The following is a 20,965-nucleotide window of genomic DNA, read 5'->3' as shown; positions in this document are numbered from 1 at the left end:
TTCAATTTACTTTCAGCGAATGAGGTCTTAAAGTACCTTCAACGTGAAGAAACACGGGGCAGGCACTTCAAACAAACACCCTCCTCTAGCCATGACCTACTATTTTCCAGCATCTTTGAGGTCATACTTTAGTTGCAAATAATAAGTTGATAAAGTAGCATTTTCTCAGGAATAATTCCATAATATCATTTCTGTAACTTTAAACTAAGTTTAGTGTATAGCCTAATTAATGAAGAGAAGGCATTAAGGCACAGACAGACAAGGGTGGAAAAGCTACAGCTTTCATCCATCTATAACAAACTCGTTTCCCTTTCCAAGGGTAAAAATGACATTGCCCTATCCACCAGTACTGCGTAGTAACTCTTCCCAAACTCAGCAGCAAAACCGATGTAGCAAGATATCCAACCAATATTCACCACCACACCAACAAACCCTGTGCTTAGCAGCAGTCTGCCTGCAAGACCTTTTGAGCACAGAAGCCCCCGGGGAGCAAACTCTCTCTGAAACACACTGCTTTGTGTGATCAGAAGGGATCTGCCTGGCAGCACACCAGAAATACTCCAAGAGAAATCTCTAAAACAAACCCAAACATGCAGAGATAAGAGGTAATTACACAGTCAGCAAACAATGTTGAATATTTCTTAAATATATATGGGGAGAATGAGAGTACAGGGGAAGAGGGAAGGGATGACCTGAAGAAAATCTAGAAAGTTTGTTAAGATAAAGTTTGCTGGGTGATTTCAGTGTAACCACAGCTGCAAAAGCCGGGCTCACCAGTACCATTTCATATGCAAATGTTTCCACTGTGTTCAACCACAGCAGCCAGATACCTCATGGTTGACTTTTTCCAGTTATGACAGTAACCACAAACTTTTACATCTTTTCAACCTTAAAAGTGCTCAGGTTTAATGCACACACATACAAAAAGAAGCATTTCCCTCAAAGTTCGGGTAGTTCATAGGTATGACCCTGTACACCTATAGTGTCAGCGCAGGTGAAAATAAAACCCTAACCAAAGTGTATGACTAAGGCTAATTAGGCAAACTATGTAAATAATATATTTAATATATTTCTGTCCTTTGGAGCCTGGCTATTCTGGAATTGAGTGGCACTACCTTCATACTGCTGTTAGGGTTTGGTGTCATTTTGGCGGGGGTAGGAGGTTTTTTTGTTTGTTTGTTTTGAGAAACTGAACTGGGTGATAGGGCTACTAGCACTAATTTTGACCATGTGCTGCAAAACAATCTTTGAAAGGAAAAAGCCTTTTTCTGCATTTGTGAAAACACATACAACTTGCTTGTCTTTCAGCTCCACATATGCAAAATGTTAAAGTTCCTGTAGCAGGATCTTTCCTACCTCACAGAGCTGCCAGAATAAACTGACACAAGCATCCTCTTTGCTAACATGCAGCAGCACAGTAAATGGAATCAATTTTCAGTGTACAAACACAAGCCGTGAACAAAGCTAAGTGTAAAAGAGTACTGGCTGCCTTTTCAGAATTTCTGTAGAGGTCTGCATTTCTGAACCACTACACCACCAGCTGAAAGTTGAGGCACGCTTACCAGTTTCCAGAACTACCTAGTCTTAACCTAAACACTGTAAACCTCAGGTCTTTGCAGCGAGGTAGGAAAAAGTCTGTACTGTTTTTATCCTTATCCCACCCAAATACTACCTAGCTGTCTCCTTCAATTTCCTACATGGCTAAAAGCCAATCTTAGCAATGGCTAAAAAAAGCAAGTCATCAAATAAAAAATGCTTGTGCAAACTTTTCTTAATAGCAAATGTTTTAAAAATTACAGATATTAAAAACGTGTTCAGTACTGCATGAGAAAAAGGATCTTGAAAGAAATACATACTGTATACTGCTTTATATAACCCCACTTCCCTTTCTGAACTTCCCTAGCCCTGTTGCATAATCTCCAGTTTTTCTACAGGATGCAGTGCTTTGGTATGCAGTAGATTTCATGTCCCATCCCTCTTCAGACCTTCCTTTTATATTCAGGGACTATACCTAAGACCTAAAATAGGGTCTGCACTGTTCTGCTGCTAGTACTTGATCTTAATCTTCAGACTTTTAATTTTATTTGCTGTTTTTATCTTATCACAAACCTTACACAAATAAGGCTGTGTGAAATGTGAATACATAAAAGCAGAATCCACCATTCTGCAACACAAAGAGTCTCCAAATATAACCTTAGAACCTTCAAGAACATATTTACAAATGTAGGGAAGAAGGATCAATAAGTAGTACCAAAATGTTTATTAAATAATGATGCACTTATGTATCTTATGAATATATGGTTTTCTCACCCTCAGCAAATGACTGTTACAGTGGTATCACATAGACAGTTTTTCATAATTTGCTATACCCAGTGTCAGCTGCATAGCAGGTCTCAATTTAGGACAGTATTAGTCCTTCTGAAAGGCTCACACAGACCCATGATACTGTAAGAGTTCCCTACAACTTTATGAAATAAAAGAATGAATGTTGATTGCTAGAGGCAATACCAGCAAATGGAGTAAACTGCTGTAGTAAAAACTTACGATTCTTATACTGATCTTTCCACTGGTGTGCCTCTAAGCACATCCTACTTAGCACACAGTAATTCCACTGAAATGCACCTGTTTCAGAAGTGGAACATGGAAGCAAAATGTTATTTTTAACAGACAGGTATGAAGGAATTAATTGTTCAGCTGAAGTTATGAAAAACTTCAAATTCAGATGGAATACTATAATGAAAAAATTACTAGATGACTAAAGCACTACAATTCATGCAACGGTTTCACAAAAGATGAAATATGAAGAAGAAGACATCATTAGGATTAATCTCTTTGTTCCTTGTTATCAATCAGTGATATTCTGAAGATGTCCTCAAAGTCACACCATAGTGCTCTTATTACATGTAAAAAAATGGAATTTGCATTTCTGCACTAGCTATCCAACTAACTCAGTTCACATGATCACACGTATATGCATAGTTGTGTAACTGTAAGTTGTTAAAGGTGACAGCAAATGCAGAAAAAGAAGCCCAAAGGCTTACATGTGTGTAAGGTAACACCATGGCATGTATAATTAATAAAGCAGTGCATTAAATAGTAACAATGCAAGGTATTAAATACCAACTGGGGCAGTTAACACAGCGGGGTAGGAACTTGTTGAAAAACTATATTTAATTATCTAAAGTGTTAGAAAACACAGCCATGAAAGGGAAACTAAACAGATATCCTCAGTGCCTGTGTGGCAACTAGAAAGTCCCTGGTTGGAGGTATACAATGACATAAGACTTTCATTTCTTGGGGCCAGAGAAAGATGGAAGTTTTCCAGCAAGACTCTGAGACACTTCCCAGTTCTAAACACCTCCTACTTTTTCTTCATGAAGGGAAAGCCCTTAGTTCATATTGGGGAAAAATGGTGATGAAATCTCCAGAAATTCTAGTTGCAACCCTAATTCTGTATGTTATCACATAAATGTGAAATGTCACTTATGACCACTGTCTCTCTTACAGTGTGGTGTGTGTTTACATCTGTCTCACACTGTGAACGGTATCTTAAAGGGAAGTGGTTTAGTGGTAAGCAGCTAAGTCACCCTGTAATGTATATGGGAAGTGAATAATCTCTGTTTACCTGAAGTGTTCCTGACTTTACTTCAGAGAAGTCTAGAAATCACTTTTAAAATCAAAATGAACACACAACCTTTGGAGCACCCAATGGTAAGGGAAGAGAATGGAATGTGTCTGCTGAGCATCCAGAGGTTCAAACCAATTCCCATGATGCAGGAAATCTTCCTTCTTAGACCCTACCCTCACCCCTTGTGGTAAACACACATCTGACATATGCTTCCAGGGTACCAGCAGCGGGTATAACAGCATCAAAATTGTAGCAGACAATGACGAAACAGATCAAAAGATGACAGAATGTGTAAGTGTAGAAACACACAGGATATATTATAACATACGGGCACAAACTGAAACAGAAGAACTTCCATCTGAATATGAGGAAGAACTTCTTTACCTTGGGGGTGACAGAGCCCTGGGACAGGCTGCCCAGAGAGGCTGTGCAGTCTCCTTCTCTGGAGACATTCAAAACCCGCCTGGACGTGACTCTGTGCAACCTGCTGTGGGTGAACCTGCTTTAGCAGGGGGTTGACCTAGCTGCTTTCCAGAAGCCCCTTCCAACCCTGACCATTCTGTGATTCTGTTATATTAAAAAACAGAAACAGAATTTAGAAACAACAAAAGAAACGAAAGTACAGAGGAAGGTATTTAGGAAGGCAATGTATAGTAACACTGATGGGCAGAAAGAGGCAATACAGGGAACAGACTGGAAGCATGGGAAAACACTAAGAAGATAAGAGGCTTACACAAGGGTTGAATAAAGAACATGTAACATTACCGACACACAAGCTTAAAAATATTGACACCTACGCTTCCAAGAAATCTGGCTGACAACAAACCATTTTGGTTTATATATCAAGTCCGAAGAAATTACTAAGACTCACCAAATAAATGGGCACTGGGTGCTTATTTCTGCCTTACTGCCTTGTGAATCCCAGTAGTAACTTGTAAACATTTTGTTTTCTTGCTTTATGATGTGGATTCAAAGGAAATTCTCTTTGGGTATTTTAGTACTAAACATACATACTGTATTTTTGGAACAGTTTTTCTCTTATTTCTGCTAATTGCTTTTACTGGACTTACATACCTGAAAAAACTACTTGCAAGCATAAATATACAAGAGGCTCTTCTAAAGACGCATATACAGTGATTCAAAATACTAATTTAAAACAGATTTTGCAGAAATACATAGTATGAATTATAATTGATTATTGTTAAAGTCACCTAATTGCAAAAAAACCATGTTAAATTGCTAAACAAGTTGAGCTTGACAAATAACCAACCAACCAGCACAATTACCTTCTGCAAGGCAATATACTAGCAATTTGCTCCTATAACTACTTAATTAACTACTCCCTGCTATTTTTAATACTACTCAAAAGTTCTACTATGGTGACACTTTCATTAGAACCAGATTAAAACTACTGTCAGTGCAGTCTGATCTGAAGTAGCATCAGATGTTTATTTCCTACATTGGAGAGTAATTCTATTTTTATCCTCTAAGGAAAGCACATGAAATACATAGACTTATTTCAACCTTATAAACAGTATTGTATCTATTGTGGAAACAAATAGGACCTACAAATACAAGAAATCAGAAGTATGAGACAAGCTCTGCTTCACCTTCTACTGATGCTTTCTGCTCAATCCAATATGGAAACAAGATGGAAGTCAGTAACAAGTTACTGTCAGTAACTTGTCTCTGAAATTTTATTTTTACCATTTATGCACCCTAAAACTTTTCATTTTATGTAATACTCTCTTTTCTTACCACTAAAACCAAAACCACAGTATGATATCTTTGGGGACAGTAAGAATCCAAACAATGAAAGACAGTTGCCACTGTGCTTTGCACCACCTCTGCACCCAAATGTGCATACACAAATGATAGGTTGGGAAGGTAACCAGCTCCAGAGGACAGCAAAACTGCATAGGACAACAGGAACCCTATGCACGGCGTAAATATAGCCAAAGGTCGTGTGGTGATACCATTAGAACAAATCTGAGGAGATCCATGTCATGCATCTGTAGCTCTTCAGCAAGATACTAGTAAGTTTGTCTTGACTAAATCACATATGAAGTGTTGTGCTAGGTAAGAATCCTCAGACTACCGTGCAGCTAAACATCAGCCCAGATCTCTCATGTCTATAGCCCTGTTCCAGTGAGCTTAATGGGAGCTTCATGGTGCCTTTTTGTTCTATGCTTTCCTCAGTAAGAGGCTTCCATTCATGTACACCTGACAAATGGAGACTGGAATCATATCATCAAAGTAACTTTCTTGGCTAATACTAAAATTCATGTGGAGATGATGAAGGTTTCTGCCACAGCTTTAGGAACTAACTATGCTGTGTTTTTTAATGCTGGTCAACATTAGAAGTTCATCATCCCCCACCGTCATCCATTTCTTTGACAACAGATGAGAAATTTTACCTAAGCTGTATGCTACATTACTCAAAAGGAACTGAATTTCATGGAGTCAATCTTCAGGCAGACCTCCAACTCCAATTTTAGATTTCACAGTGCTATTTTATCAGATTGCTGCCCCAAGAAACGAAAGGCATAACATTTCAGACATAGTTTAGTCACACACACATTTATTACCGTTGAGCTATTACAAACAGGGTTTAACTCACAGTGCTTTTCCTGTTACCTTCCTGGCAGCCACGTTCTTTAAAGTTTAGGCTTTGTTTCCATAAAAAAAAGACAGTTCAATACAACACAAGAATCCTACCTTGGTACTATTTACTTCACCACCAGGAGTGCAAAAGCAATCTGTAAGGGAAAAGGGGAAAACCTGGGAAAACAGGAGTTCTGGGGCATTATAATTTTTATGAAATGTATGGAGGTCTACCTTGATTGCACCTCCCAGTACCTACTACTTGTCTAACTAGTACTACCCAGTACATACTACATGAAAGTATTTTTGTCCAGCTTGCATTTGTGAGTTTATGTTAGAGGAGAGTAAGGAATTACAGGTATAGCAAAAGAAAACAAAAAGATCAGTGATTAACAATCCCTAGTTAGAATCTTAAATTTAAGACTTCAAATGATTACAGACTGTCATGCTGTGAAACAAATACAGATTTAATCCTAAACTAGACGTAGTCCACTCCTTCAAGTACCCTTTGAATTCAATTTAGTAAGTGTATATTTGGGTACATTTGTGCTGCATATGCACATGTACACAGACATACAGTATAAGAAGATAGAAAGTAAAAATTACTTTCACAGAAAAAGATATATGGTTGTTGGTAGCCACAATGTACTTACTATTTAGTTGAATCTGATAACTGATACTCCCGTCGTCTATCATAACACTCCTGAATTCCAGGGTCATTCCATAAGCTTCTTATTGCATCTACATACGGGTTCTCAAAAGTTGACACCTTCTCTACATCGACTTCCCGAACTAATTGTGCATGTGCCTAATTCAAAACAAACAAAATAGTAAATTTTACTTCATTTTCTGTGTTTGTAGACAGCTTATATACAATGAACATGATTAACAGGAGTAATTTTTCATATTGGCCATACCACTGATGTATATACATAATTTGAAAAATCAAGTACCACTAAAAGGGTTGTGAAGATGGAAAAAGAAGACAACTATCATAAGCGAGTTCCTTATAACAGAAAAAAGATACCACTTTTTTATGGAAAGTATATATTTTTCAGCATGGATCAGCGTATTATTTACCTTTCATGCTAAAAGACAGTGTTAAGCATAATACCCACCAACTGCATCACTCATTAGCAACTGAACCTGGGAAACCTGGACAACTTCAAAATATAAAAGATAGTAAACCACCAAAATATTCAAAGATGGATATTTTACAAAAATCTGTATTCACATGAATGAACTTAGTAATGATGTAGGAAGAAAACAGTGATGTTGATTTACCAGGAAAGACCTTAAAGTAAATGGTGAATGAATAAGAATAAATAAGAGTACTGAGTAAATTATGAATAAGTAATGATACGGTCTGTTCAAAGACAAATACTGCTAAATATGATTATGACAGAAAGTGAATTAAACGTACACAGGGGCCCTTACTTCAGACTAAGTTTACTCCAATCCACTACTATGTAGAATAAACGGATGAGGCATTCACATTAAAATTTGTGTCTAATTAAGCTCCGTTTAAAGAAAGCTTTCATTTTTATTTTTTCAGGTACAATCTTAAGAGTATATAAAACATGATTTTAAAATGATGACTAGGTAACCAACTTGACAGATCCAGACTCTGATGTAGCTGAGAGAATGGAAAGGAGGGAAGGGATCTGCCTTTCAGAGAGATTGATAAAAAAGTGCTTAATGTTACCACAAATGTAACAGCAGTTACCAGTAAAAAAAGGGCAAGATTATTAGAAATCGTCTCTAGTTTCAGTTTGTACTATAAATTATGGAGATTCTCAAAAAGTAATGTTTAAAATTGGCAGCAGGATGATTTCTAATTTGTCCTGGAAGTATTATTGACACATTTCAGTACAAATACATGAATGTATGTATTTGTGTAGAGATATATACACATACAAACATACACAAAACAGAGAAGGCAACAGATGAAAACTTGGTCCTGCAAAAAGATGGAGGGATTCAACTCTCATATCTAGTCTGCATTTGAGGTGAGGACACAAACCTCTTTCCATTTTAAATTAGGTGAAGGTATACTGAGTGTTCTTGTTGATTTTTAATAAACTTATGCTCTGTTTGCACGTATACAATCCCCACACCCCTTTTTAGACAGTCCAGGAGAATGATGCTACTCTTCATTACTTAACAAAACATCACACCTTTGACTGTTGTTTACTCAGGAGGAAATAAAAACCTCAAAGTTCAATGTGAAAACTGTGTGTCTTGGAGATAATAAGAACATATGTTCTGTTACCAGGACCCAAATCTCCAAAGTTCTAACAAAGGGTATTTTCTTCCAGATCATGCCCACACACCTCCAAAATGTCTGGACAAGTTATGATGAGTCCCTACACCTTCTCACTGCAAATAACAAGAAATAGTACTCTACTAAACACAGGACGAAGTCCTTTGTGCCACAGGATAATTTTTTTTTAACTATCTTATATGTTATCAAGCTCAGCTCTGTATTCTATTGCTCTTGCGTACTTCCAAAAGAATGATGTCTTGACTATTTTCCCACAGCTTGTGACAAACTGATAAAAGAATTTATTTTAATATTTTGCTTTTGTGCTTGAGCTCTGAAATTATGGCCAACTGTCATGGTTTAACCCCAGCTGGCAACCAAGCACCATGCTGCCACCTGCTCACTCCCCCCAACCCAGAGGGATCAGAAGGAGAATCAGAAAGGAATGCAAAACTCGAGGGTGGAGATAAGGACAATTTCATAGGTAAACCAAAAGCCATGCACACAAGCAACACAAGGAATTCATTCACCACTTCCCATGGGCAGGCAGGTGCTCAGCCACCTCCAGGAAACCCAGGCTCCATCACACATAACGGTTACTCGGGAAGACAAATGCCATAATGCCAAATGTCCCCACCTTCCTTCTTCTTCCCCCAGTTTATATACTCAGCATGACGTCACATGGTACGGAATACCTCTTTGGCTACTTTGGGTCACCTGTCCTGGCTGTGTCCCCTCCCAATGTGCCATGCCCCTCCAGCCCTCTGGCTGGCAGGGCCCGAGAAACCAAAAAGTCCTTGATTTAGTATAAACATCACCCAGCAACAACTAAAAATATCAATGCATTATCAACATCATTCTCACATCAGAGCCAAAATACAGCACTGTACCAGCTACTAAGAAGAAAGTTAACTGTATTCCAGCTGAAACGAGGATACCAACTGATATCAAAATGATAACAGAGCTTGAAGACTAATTTACTATTCAAAAGCTTTCATCTGAAATCCATCATATCTGAGTATTTCTCTAACATTTCCCTAAATATTCCCTAACAGGTGCTCAAGTATTCTATATTGGTGGAAAAGAAAATCTTAAAAGGGGATTACTTCAGTTACCTATCTAGACTTATTATTACAAAGCTGTCCAAGATCTTGCATTGTTCTATTTATCAGTTCTGTATGTTCTGACATATAATTAATACCACTTTGTACTGTGTGAAAAAACTTACAAAATAAATTATGATAAATGCCAATAAGTTGCATCCATAGAAAAATTGATTCAACTTTTTAAACAGAAACAGCATTTCTTCAATTAACTGCTCCTGCCTCCCAGGGGTTTGCCTGGCCAAACTCATGACAGCTTGCACCCTATTCATCACACCTCACATCAGTGCTGCTTCTCTTAAAAAAGTAATGCCCCTTCACATAGATTTCAAATTTTTTATAAATCCTCAGCTATGCCTTCTTGTTCCCAGAGGTACTACACTTTCCTGTAGACAACAATCAGTCTGTCTTTGAGAATCTTTGTCAGGCAACATCTTTTGCCGGCTGCTAATTTCTGATGGTGGAGACAGAGATGAAAATATAGGATCTCATCATTTGGCTTAACTTTTCTCTCATTTGCCCTGGTATAAGTCAAAAGTAATTCTAGAGAAACCTTGTGAGATGGAGAAGCATAACTTTAATGCAGCAGAAGAATCAATCATGAATGACATGTGGTATCACTGCTGCTAATTACTGGCTTAGTTTCCCTTCCACTAATATGAACAGCAGATTTGGAATATAACTTTTGAAGTTAGCACTCAAACATGAATAAATCTAAAGGACTCATAATTAATCCAGTTTATGCAACTATAAATGGTATCAAGCACTTTTTATCTTTACTAAGCCTCTCACTTTACCCAAAAATCAACATTATTTGCGGGGACAAAAGAAAAAAGTCAACCATGTTACCCCTGAGGAAGTTGCACCTTCTTAAGAGTTCTCTCTTTTGGGACATCAGTAGTTGTTACTGTAGAATTACAGAATGGTTTGAGTTGGAAGGGACCTTAAGGATCACCTAGTTCCAACCCCCTGCCATGGGCAGGGACACCTTCCACTAGACCAGGTTGCTCAAAGCCCCATCCAACCTGACCCTAAGCACTTCCAGGGATGGGGCATCCACAGCTTCTCTGGGCAACCTGTTCCAGTGTCTCACCATCCCCACAGTAAAGAATTTCTTCCCAACACCTAACCTAAATCTACCTTCTTTCAGCTTGTCCTATCATTATAGGCCCTACTAACAAGTCTGTCCCCATCTTTCTTTTCTTATAAGCCCCCTTAGGGTACTGCAGGGCTGCTCTAAGGTCTCCCCAGAGCCTTCTCTTCTCCAGGCTGAACAACACCAACTCTCTCAGACTTTTTTTCATAGGAGAGGTGCTCCATCCCTCTGATCATCTTCATGGCCCTCCTCTGGACTCACTCAAACAGGTCCATGTCCTTTTTATGTTGGGGGCCTCAGAGCTGATCACAGCACTCCAGGTGTGGTCTGATGAGTAGAGGAGGAGAATAACCCCAAAATGACAGACAAAACTGAAGCATTTTTTAAGTACCATAAAATTCAAACTGGTCATTAATATGTAACTGCTAGTTCAGCTGTAATGTTCCACAAACAAAATCTAGATGGTGTAGATGATTTTTCAGTCCAATATACTTTTGACATCAGCAATCAACATCTTCCATGGTCTTTTGGGAATATAAAACTACTTGCAACAATTTCAATATTATTTGCAAGAAATCTTGTAAACAGTCATTCAATTCTTTTTACTAAATCACATCTCTCCTATATTTAAAAGCTGCTTCACTGATTTCTACAAGTATTCAAAAAATTATCCCAGAATAAGAAAACTGGAGGTTTTGGGAATAGTATTGGCTTCTGAAACAGGAAATCTGACCTAAGGAGATACCAAAATAGCTGTAATTTCTCCTTTTTCAGTTCCCTCAGAAAACTATCGACAGTGTTAAAAATTAATTCTGTGCTTGAACAGCATTATAGTTTTATGCTGGTCTTTCTGCCAATACTCTTTTGGCCACAATTTATTAATAATAAGTATATTTTTTAATCTCTAGCCTTCACCATGTCAGTTTTCTACTTACTATCTTCATAATTTTTTCAAAGCTCTGATGCTTCTCAGGGATTGACAGGCCAGCCAGTGGATCTGGTCTCATATTCTCTCTGTACGTGCATCAACCATTTGGAGCCTTACAACAGTGGCTACAATCAATGTAGCAAGCATGGAAAAAAGGTTCTTATTTTTATATTCCTTTTGATATAGCCTCTCTAATTTCCCCAAATTAACACAAGGGAGATCAGGAAAAAATGCACAGTCTATTTCAAAAGAAATTCCCATGGGATTTTAAATCCACAGGAGAAAGGAATATGCTTGAGATGCAGCAGGCAAGGTTCCTTTGTATCAATGGTCTCTGTGGGCTAGCTGGTTTCAAGGTGCCTATTTAAAGAATTCTTTTACATGGGATGGAACATCTGTTCCGTAAAAGGATTTCCCAAACCAATCAGAAAAAGCCTGTGGCTGTAGTGCTTGGCTACCAGTAACTGAAGGATCAAGCACAGTGATATTATTTAGGTCTGGATACTGTAATTTACATTGATTGTAAAATTGAGTGCAATGGCATGTGATCAGGTCCAAGCAGTCTAGCAGCTGAATGGAAGTCATTACAAAGACATCATCATAATCATAATCATGCATTTGTCTCTCTCTTTTTTTTTTTTTTTTTTTTTTTTTTTTGGGGGGGGGGTGGTGGCATTGGGGGGTGGCAGGGGAGGGGAGGAATTCTTGATAATGCAGCTTAGAACTAGAAGTTATTATTTATTCTATAAATAACAGGAGTAATTTTTAGACTCAGACCCCGGTGACTTCTAATCTACAAGTTCATACAAATACCTTGCCTTACAGGGCTGTATAGCAAGATATGCTGCTTTGGAGACTGCTGCAAACCTGCAGATATTTGAAGCCATTCAAGGAGAGCAATACTAGTCTATGTCACTGTCTTGAAAACTAGACAGTTGGGGGATGTATTCCTTAACATGACAGAGAGCAGCAGCTACTGACTGATAAACCGGTCCAAGGTAGGGCAGTGTTTTGACATAGCAGCCCACAAAAACTAAGTTTTAAGAGGACAGTAAAGACAATGTTGCTTCCCTTGAGCAACTTCAGAGCACAGAATGGACTAGGGTAAACAGGGAGGAGGCTTCATGGTGTGCTATACCAGAGGACTGTATTTCAATTTATTCAATTCAAGTGTTGCTGAAACAAGGCTTGGTGCGACACTAATCATCCTTCAGCTGCTGACAAAGGTTAATAGGGTATCAAAGTATGTAAATCAGAATCTGTTACCCTTTCCTGTTTCACATTGTAACCTTTGGAAAGAAAAAAATAGCATAAACTCTTTGAAAAAGAATTCCAGACACCTAATAGAATCTAAAAAAAAAATGAGTTTGCGTTAAGAAAATTTTTTTCTTTACTGGTCATTGTCTGTAAAAGCCTAGGATAACAGACCCTAACCCATGGCTTGTGGGAAATACAACGAAATGAGAAGGATTTAAACAAGTTATCTCATGACTTTACGGGGTTTTTTTGTTGGTTGGTTTTTTTTTTTGGTAGGGCTCAGAGAAAGCTCAGGAAGTAGCTGAATCTTTATCTGTGCACTGCAGAACACCATTTTCTTGGTGTCTTGATTTACTTTTATGCTGCACCAGACATGGAAGACAAACACTAAGTCACCACTATAGGGCTGCAACCAGAACATTCAAGCAAGCTTTTACTGAGGATTATATCAAAATTTCTATATACATGAAAGGATTCTGAAACTTACATTTTAAAGGTCATATTATCACTATAGCCTTCTTGGGAAAATAAAAAAAGCTGTTTCAATAACACAGCAAGAGAAACATTATGAAACAACTTCTTGTCACCCCAGCAGATTCTGTTGCAAGTGCTAAGAGACACGTAACTCATGCGGATGGAGAATACAGGAGAAGTTAGGTATACAACTTAAATACAGAATCCAGATCTTCATAATACTATTACATCCTGAAGTTTCTGATCCTCTTCTTATAAACAAAAGCTTCTGATAGGAACAAACTTAAGATTTTTCTGATGTCAGGCAGAAAAGTTAGTTTCCTCTCTGATAACTAATTTACCCAGTGTGAGTAACTCTTAGAAAGTTAGGTGACTTAGAAAATTAAGTATAGAAAAATACAGTTTCCCTTCATGAAACACGAGATTCCCTCCTGTGAGATGGAACAAATGCATTGTTTATTTAGGGAAAGAAAAGCTATGGGACAGTGCAATTACAGCAACACATGTGTGGATACTGTTTAGAAGTAAATAGATCTAAAGAGCCCAAAGCTAACACGGATTCATTCTGCTGTGCCAAATCATAACATGGGGCAAGAAAAGGGTATGATCATTTTCCTGTTTGCTGTCCAGCTTTCCTATTTTCCATACATAAACTTTAGGTAGCCTGGCTATCACTGTTAAGCTGTTGCCTAACAAATAAAAGCAACATAAATATATAAACATTAACATTACTGTTACTTCGATAGAATATCCAAATCCATGTAACAGCCTGAATTACCACTTTCATCATTATTCAGCCCTTCCCTCTCAAAACCCTATACCTATTGTAATACTTCCATCAACTGAAACGCCTTCTTTGGCAAGCACTTCTGGCAATCAACCTCTATAGAACAAATAAGGTTTTCAAAACACAGGAGAAAACAACAAAACATGGAGAAAAAGAGAAATGAAGTATCCACAAGCCATTTCCTCCCTACCAAAAGGACAGAGGCAGATAAACTAAAACGAAATCAGTCTTGCAGTGATCTTAGGTAATCTCAACTGTTAAAGTCTTCACTATTTCTTCTTCGATGAATAAGGCTAGGTTTTGAACATTCATCCTAATTTTGCTTGTAATAAATCTAAGCAGAGTAATTTACAAGAAAACTGTGGTAAAATAATTGATTTAATATGATAAAAATCTTTCTGAATTCATATCTCTGAAAAAAAAATACTGACTTTTAGATTTTTGTATTATATAACACAGAATTTTAACCTAAAGGTCTCAAGACAGTGCAAAAACGGTCCTACGTATCACTAAGTGCAGTTACATAATATTGTCACGACACGCTGGTCAATCATTTCCAATGGTGAAAGTGTAATCATATTAGTGTTAAATTAACAGCAATTACCACTCCATTATCATTACATTTGAGACTAAGGTTCAGTTCTGTAGGAGAAAGTAACTGTTACCTTCAAATGACAACTCTTCTGTAAGGATTTCTAACAAGGTTACTGACCAGAGTACAAACCTGGTATGTCTACATTGCAAGTCACAGGACTGTTAAATGGCATATACCATGCTGCAATTCAGATGCCCATATACAGACTCACACATTCTTATACATCCCCAAGTAAAAAAATACACTTTGTCTAAACTATCACTTCAATTTAGTGAAATGCCTCTGTGATTATTCGAAGAAAACTCTCCCCCAAGTAATAGGTTTCACAGATTTAGTGCAACTTTCTGCAGCCAAAGTATTCAGCCTGATTTCCTTATGTACAAATTGCCCTTGAAAGGATTTCAAGGAAAAAAAATATTTAGTTGCAAGACCCAGGAAGCCTACCCTGTTGAATCAAGAACATTGCTTTTTATCTTCCTAATAGTATTTATTTTTTCCTAATGTTTGTTTTTCAGTTTTGGTTCTTCTCTGCCCTAAGAAAGTTTTTAATTTTGATATAATGTGCTATTTAAATGTTATATTTGATTTTAAAAGCATTGTTTTAGAACAATATGTCTCCAGAATGGGAAAGAGGTTAATTCTGAAGCAGAATTACATATTCTTACCACTCCCTTTAATCAAAACATGGTAGAATTATACATCTTTCAGCAGGTAAGGTAAAGATATGATGTTCATTTCACATAAACACACCAAACATGGATTGCCATGTACTTTTAAAACCTACACTGGTCACACAAGAATATCCAATGAAGCCACAAGATTTTCACATGCTGATATTGCCATGGTGAGGAAGGAATGGATTTAAGACTTAAGCAAAACTATTTCTTCCATTTGCTTTTGCAGTAACAGGAAAATGATGGGATTCCCAAAGGTAATTGGAAATACCCAACCCTACACAATCTACTTCAAAAGGGAAACATAACTGCTGAAAAACTCCTGGTATTTTTTAAGACTGCTCTCTGTCACTGTAGGACTACATTAATGGTGATTAGGATTTACACAAGACTTCCTTTCCATCAATGAGTTGATGTTACACTGTTACAAAGTACTTGCTTTCTTTAGCTATTTTTGTACACTTAAAATAAGCTGGGTTTTACTATTTCACTCAAAGTAATATTTTTGCTGTATTACCACAGTGTTTAACTCTGGGAACAACAGCAGTTAGCTGAATAAACTCAGGAAAAAAAATATGTGATAGCAAATATCCATTTAATCTTTCCAGCTATAGGAGCAACCAAATCAGTCATCTTTCTTCTGTAAAGCAGCACCAGTCTTCAAAATTAAACATCAGCCAGATCCCTGAGGAAATGCTTCATCAACCAAAAAGCCTCAAAATGGTATTGCTGCTTTCTCTCTTCTGTAGCCTTTGTATGGACCAAGAATGCCCACAAAGCATACCAAAATCTTGGAAATCAGACGACTGGCCTGTCATCTTCTCCTGGACAATTTATGACCCCATAGAAAATGGAAAGACAAAACAGCCAAAAAGCACAGCATGTTTTTCAATTGTCTGATTCGTGATAAACAATGCAGGGTCATGGAAAGCCACTCCAAACTGTGCATACACAGTTTGCAGATGTTGCAGAGAAAGATACAGACTTTTTCTCTTTGTTTTGTTAGCTTATTTATTTACATGTCCCTCTCCTGTGAAGAGCCGGTACCACCTAGGGAATGGAGTAGAAGGGATAAACACCCAAAAAGTCTGATGTTGCCACAGGCTACTGTTGTCCTGTTACTGAACTGAATTACAGGTCAGAAACTGCTAACAAGTCTGAAATTTCTCACAGGAAAACTCTCCAACAATATTTCAGACCTGGCTGACAGTCAGATAATAAAAAAAAACAGATTAAACAGCAGGAACTTTAAGAAATAAGTCATATGCTTGCTACCAAATGTCTGCCAATGGTGGCTCCTTAGTAAAACTCCCGAAAGACTGAACTAATTTTACTGGACTAAAGGGACAAGGCAGGCAAAAGTACAGCGAAGAACTACCTTACTGTTTTGTTAAATTGTTACTTATTTTTATTGTTAAAATGACCCACTGCCTAGCTTTGTTTGAGATCAGGTCACAAGACAAAGTGGCAAAAGGAGAGAGAACCTTTTCAACACCCTTAGAACTGCGAAGATGCTACAATAAATTTACTTGGTAGCACTTTCTTTAGGCAGTATCTTTAGCTTCTGGATCATGCTATATAACAAAATCAATATGAATGAAAGCTAAATTTTCAATCCCATGCATGAAGCAAGTTCAATTTTTCCATGGCAATTTTTTTCAAAAAGCTGGGACCTACATGGACAGCATATTTAGTAAGTTCATTTCCAAGAATGATACATGCAAACATCCAAAATTATAACATCAAAAACTCCACGGAAAATCCCAGAACAGAGATTTAAAATGCCTCCTGATAAATTGTTTATGATTTCACTGATAGCTAAATGGCTCCCTGCCCATTCTACCATGAAATTTTGTTGTAATTATATGACTATATTAAAATGTAGATGCAACTGTAAATGTTTATAAACACAAGCCTTATATGTTCCTGCCTAAAAATCATGCCACAATTTACATTAAACATCTCTAATTTAGAAGTTTTACATCTTGTTAAAACATACTAAGACATATTTATTGCACCTACCTCTTCCAAAATCTCAACTACAGAAGGACAATGCCACGGCAACTTTCAATAACCCCTGTGGTTTCTGGTAGGTTGAACTTAAATGCACAAACTAAAAATGCATGTTGTAACACTTGAAGAGTGAGAGTGCTGCAGCTGTAAGGCAGTATGTACTCTAGTTATTTACACATAAGGCAGCCAGTGCCTCACAAAACCTGTTAGAGCAGCACCCTCCTCACCCTAGCTCCACCTGTAACGTGAAGATATACACAATTAGGCAGACACAAAGGGAGAAAATAAGGGTGCGTAATAGCTTCTTCATTCTTTTACAGTGAAAGGGTGAAACCCTAGCTGGGTGAACTGAAATCCAGTAGAATTTCAGACTAATTTACACAGAGCCATTTCACTGCAAATAAACATGCACACAGAGAGTTCTAGTTCATGATATGACATGCTTAGGGACATGGTTTAGTGGTGGACTTGGCAGTCCTGGGGTTGGACTTGATGATCTTAAAGGTCTTTTCCAACCTAAATGGTTCTACAATTCTAAGTATTATCATCAATATAGTGCCAATATACTATACTATCAGTAAGTTTTACTATACCCTGACATAATGTGTTACATCAATCCTGGCACTCTTCTGCCCAAAAGGGGTAACTTGAAGTGGACTCTATAATAACCTCAGTAATGCTTTCACTAGGCTGATCAAATGTTTGCAACACAACACAAATCCTCAAATGAAAACAGTGCATACAATGTTACAGACCATGATTATAATATTACACCACCCTTGCTGACTTCTTATCACTAAACCATCCTTTAATGATTCACAACAGATCTGTTAAGAAGAGTATGTCACCCAGAAGTAAGATATGGAGTAAGCAAAAGTTAGCTTTGCAGGCAAACTTTTCCATGAAGATGGGAAAATGCACGCATTTCTGAGGAACTGCTCAAAAATCTTACAGCTCCAGATTGCCCAGAAGGGTATACAAAATTGTAGCATGAGGGAACATTTGTTCTCTGCCATGGAGGTCTTAATTACTGAAGTATCTCCAATGTTTTGCCTCAGTCTGCTGTAACAGGCAATTTACTGCGCATATCATGCAATTTCAGATATTCAGACTAAATGAAAATTACAGGTATATATTTGTTTTTCAAAAGCAAAATGAAACTGAATGTGTTCTAATCTTTGAAATTACTGAACTACATTTAATTACCAACATCACAGTCATTTCTAAGCATCTTTTAATCTCTGTGCTGCTGGCCTGAGAAGGAGGAAATAATATCTGTCATTGGAAGGGACAGGGGGAACTTCTCACTCCCTCTCCTGGCTACACAAGTTCTAAGCTCCATAGGAGATAACTCAGTATCTTCTCAATTGGCCTATGTTCTCTCTGATGACAGAGGTGAAATAGAGAAACAGAAAGTCCAATTTCAGATTTCAGTTATTAATTCTCCCCTTTTTCACTAGATCTAGTTGCTTCAGTTTTAGATATAGAATAAAGTATGCTCAATATAGTATCAGATCTGTTAAACAAAGTTGATAAGCCCTTTTATCCTCTCTTTTAGAAGTTTCATACCCCTAACTCCTCAGGCAGATCCTCAAGATTTCTAGGGGGCTTTTGGCTACTTATTTTCTTAGGTAACATTTTAATGAGGTGAGATCATTTTAAGCATTTACAGCTTGTTTTGTTAATGACTGCATAGGCTGTTGCACTCTTTAAATATTGCCATGGCTATGAAAGTTGAGCTGGAAGATGATACTAATGTCCAAAAACTGAAAGCCGGTTGCAAAGAACTGTTTCAAAAAACACCATACCTAGTGTTTACTCTTAAGTGTGTGGCTTGTTAACATTTGCAATAGACTATAAATTAGACACTTCCACATCTCTTGCTGGTAACACACATAGCACTCCACTGAAATTTTTACACACTGGTTCTGAAATTGTGGACCTAGTGAATACTTTTCTGACATGTGCTGTAAGAATCTGTCATTTTTGCTGTTCAGGATCATGAAAACAGAAACCACTTTACTCTCTGGACAGGACTTCTGTTTTACAGGGTTGGGCAAATTCTACTGCTGACTTTCAGAAACCTCTTTATGGATCAGCCAACTGCCATGTCCTTTCCAACAGCTGTTGCAATTAACTTCCAAATATTTTTTTTGTCCTGATGCTCTTTTTGCTAGATATTCTACCTTGAAATTGATCAAAATAATCTGCCTAAATCTACTCGATTACATTCACTTCTGCTAAAATACTTTTTTTTAAATAGACATGCAATCATATTCTAATTGTGAACAACAGCTTCCATTTCTTTACAGAATTCATTTATATACATTTAACTGCTTGGTAAGGACTGCATTACATTAATTCAGCCAGTTCAGTTTGTTTTCCAGGCTGTGTCTAATTTTGATTTCAAGAAAACAGAGCAACAAGTAAAACAGGCCACATAAGTAAAGAGAGATCCAAAGCAGTGGACCCCAAAGTTACCTTACTACTAGATTTAAAAATTAAACAGTCCCAGAACATCATGTTTTGACTTGTCTTCCAAATACTACTTTTACTGCCAAATTTTCAGAGGCTTTCAGTAGGTGTCAAAATTCTGAGATTCACACCTTGGTTCATATAAATCCTTATGTTTCCCAAGGAAGCAGTGGAAGATGGTTTTGAAATGGTTTTGAATTTCCAAAATAGTTCAAAACTAATAGTAGCATTTCAGTTCTAGCATTGCTAATCTGAACATAAAACTAAATCCAAACTTCTTCTCTTTTGACAATTACTAGCAACAGTTTACACCCTCCTGAAGACCTCACAATTGATAACTTACAAGCCCAAATGAGTAAAATCTTTTTCTAGTGATAAAACCTATTTTTAAATTTAACTCAAATCTGCAATGACAAAACATCATAAAAATATTTCAGATTTGAACCAGCGTAAGCAAGAATTAGCAAGATTTCCCCTCACAACAGTTCTTGTAGCTAATACAAATCATCCAAATATACTGCTTTATCTATATGACGACAGTATTACCAATAACTGTTTTCAAAACCACATTCAAGTATGCATACATAATCACACTTTCAGAGAAATATCCATGCCCTTTCTTTTTTTTTTCTTTTCTCTGAGGACCACTTCTAATCTGAGATCTTCAAACAAATATTGTGCAGTAATCCTACAAATAATTACTGTACAGACACACAAGAAAATACACAATTTTTTCCTGAGCTAGCTAAAGCAGTTCATACACACACAGCAAAAAGGTGAACTACTGGACTGCTTCTTAGTGTTACTCCAGTTGAAACTCCAGTTAACTGTCATTAAAACTGCTGCATCGAGTCTATGTGCAGTAAATACAGAGGTGGGAGGGGGTATATTCGCATCTGGTAAACTCAACTCTCTCTATATATCAGCTAGTACAAACTGGGGCAGACTTAATGCTGTTTTCAACAGCAGTGAGAAGAATGCCAGCCCCAGAGTCAGGGACACATTTTTCCATTGCACCACAGTTCCTAATCAAGCATATGGCATGCGCCTGACATGCCTGTCATCAGG

The 20,965-nt window shown here is 37.3% G+C and overlaps 1 protein-coding gene across 1 annotated transcript in view; it reads right to left on the bottom strand.

Moving 5' to 3' along the window:
- LOC130142524 (guanine nucleotide-binding protein G(q) subunit alpha) overlaps positions 1–20,965 on the bottom strand; it is a 136,296-nt gene that overhangs the window by 34,300 nt on the left and 81,031 nt on the right. The window contains exon 3 of the mRNA XM_056324646.1: positions 6,886–7,040. Coding sequence (XP_056180621.1) covers positions 6,886–7,040 — 155 coding nt within the window. The remainder of the gene's footprint in view (positions 1–6,885; positions 7,041–20,965) is intronic.

This window comes from Falco biarmicus, chromosome Z, assembly GCF_023638135.1.
Source record: "Falco biarmicus isolate bFalBia1 chromosome Z, bFalBia1.pri, whole genome shotgun sequence".
Lineage (NCBI taxonomy): Eukaryota > Metazoa > Chordata > Aves > Falconiformes > Falconidae > Falco > Falco biarmicus.
Note: the sequence above shows the minus strand (reverse complement) of the source record. Positions and strands in the feature narration are given on the sequence as shown.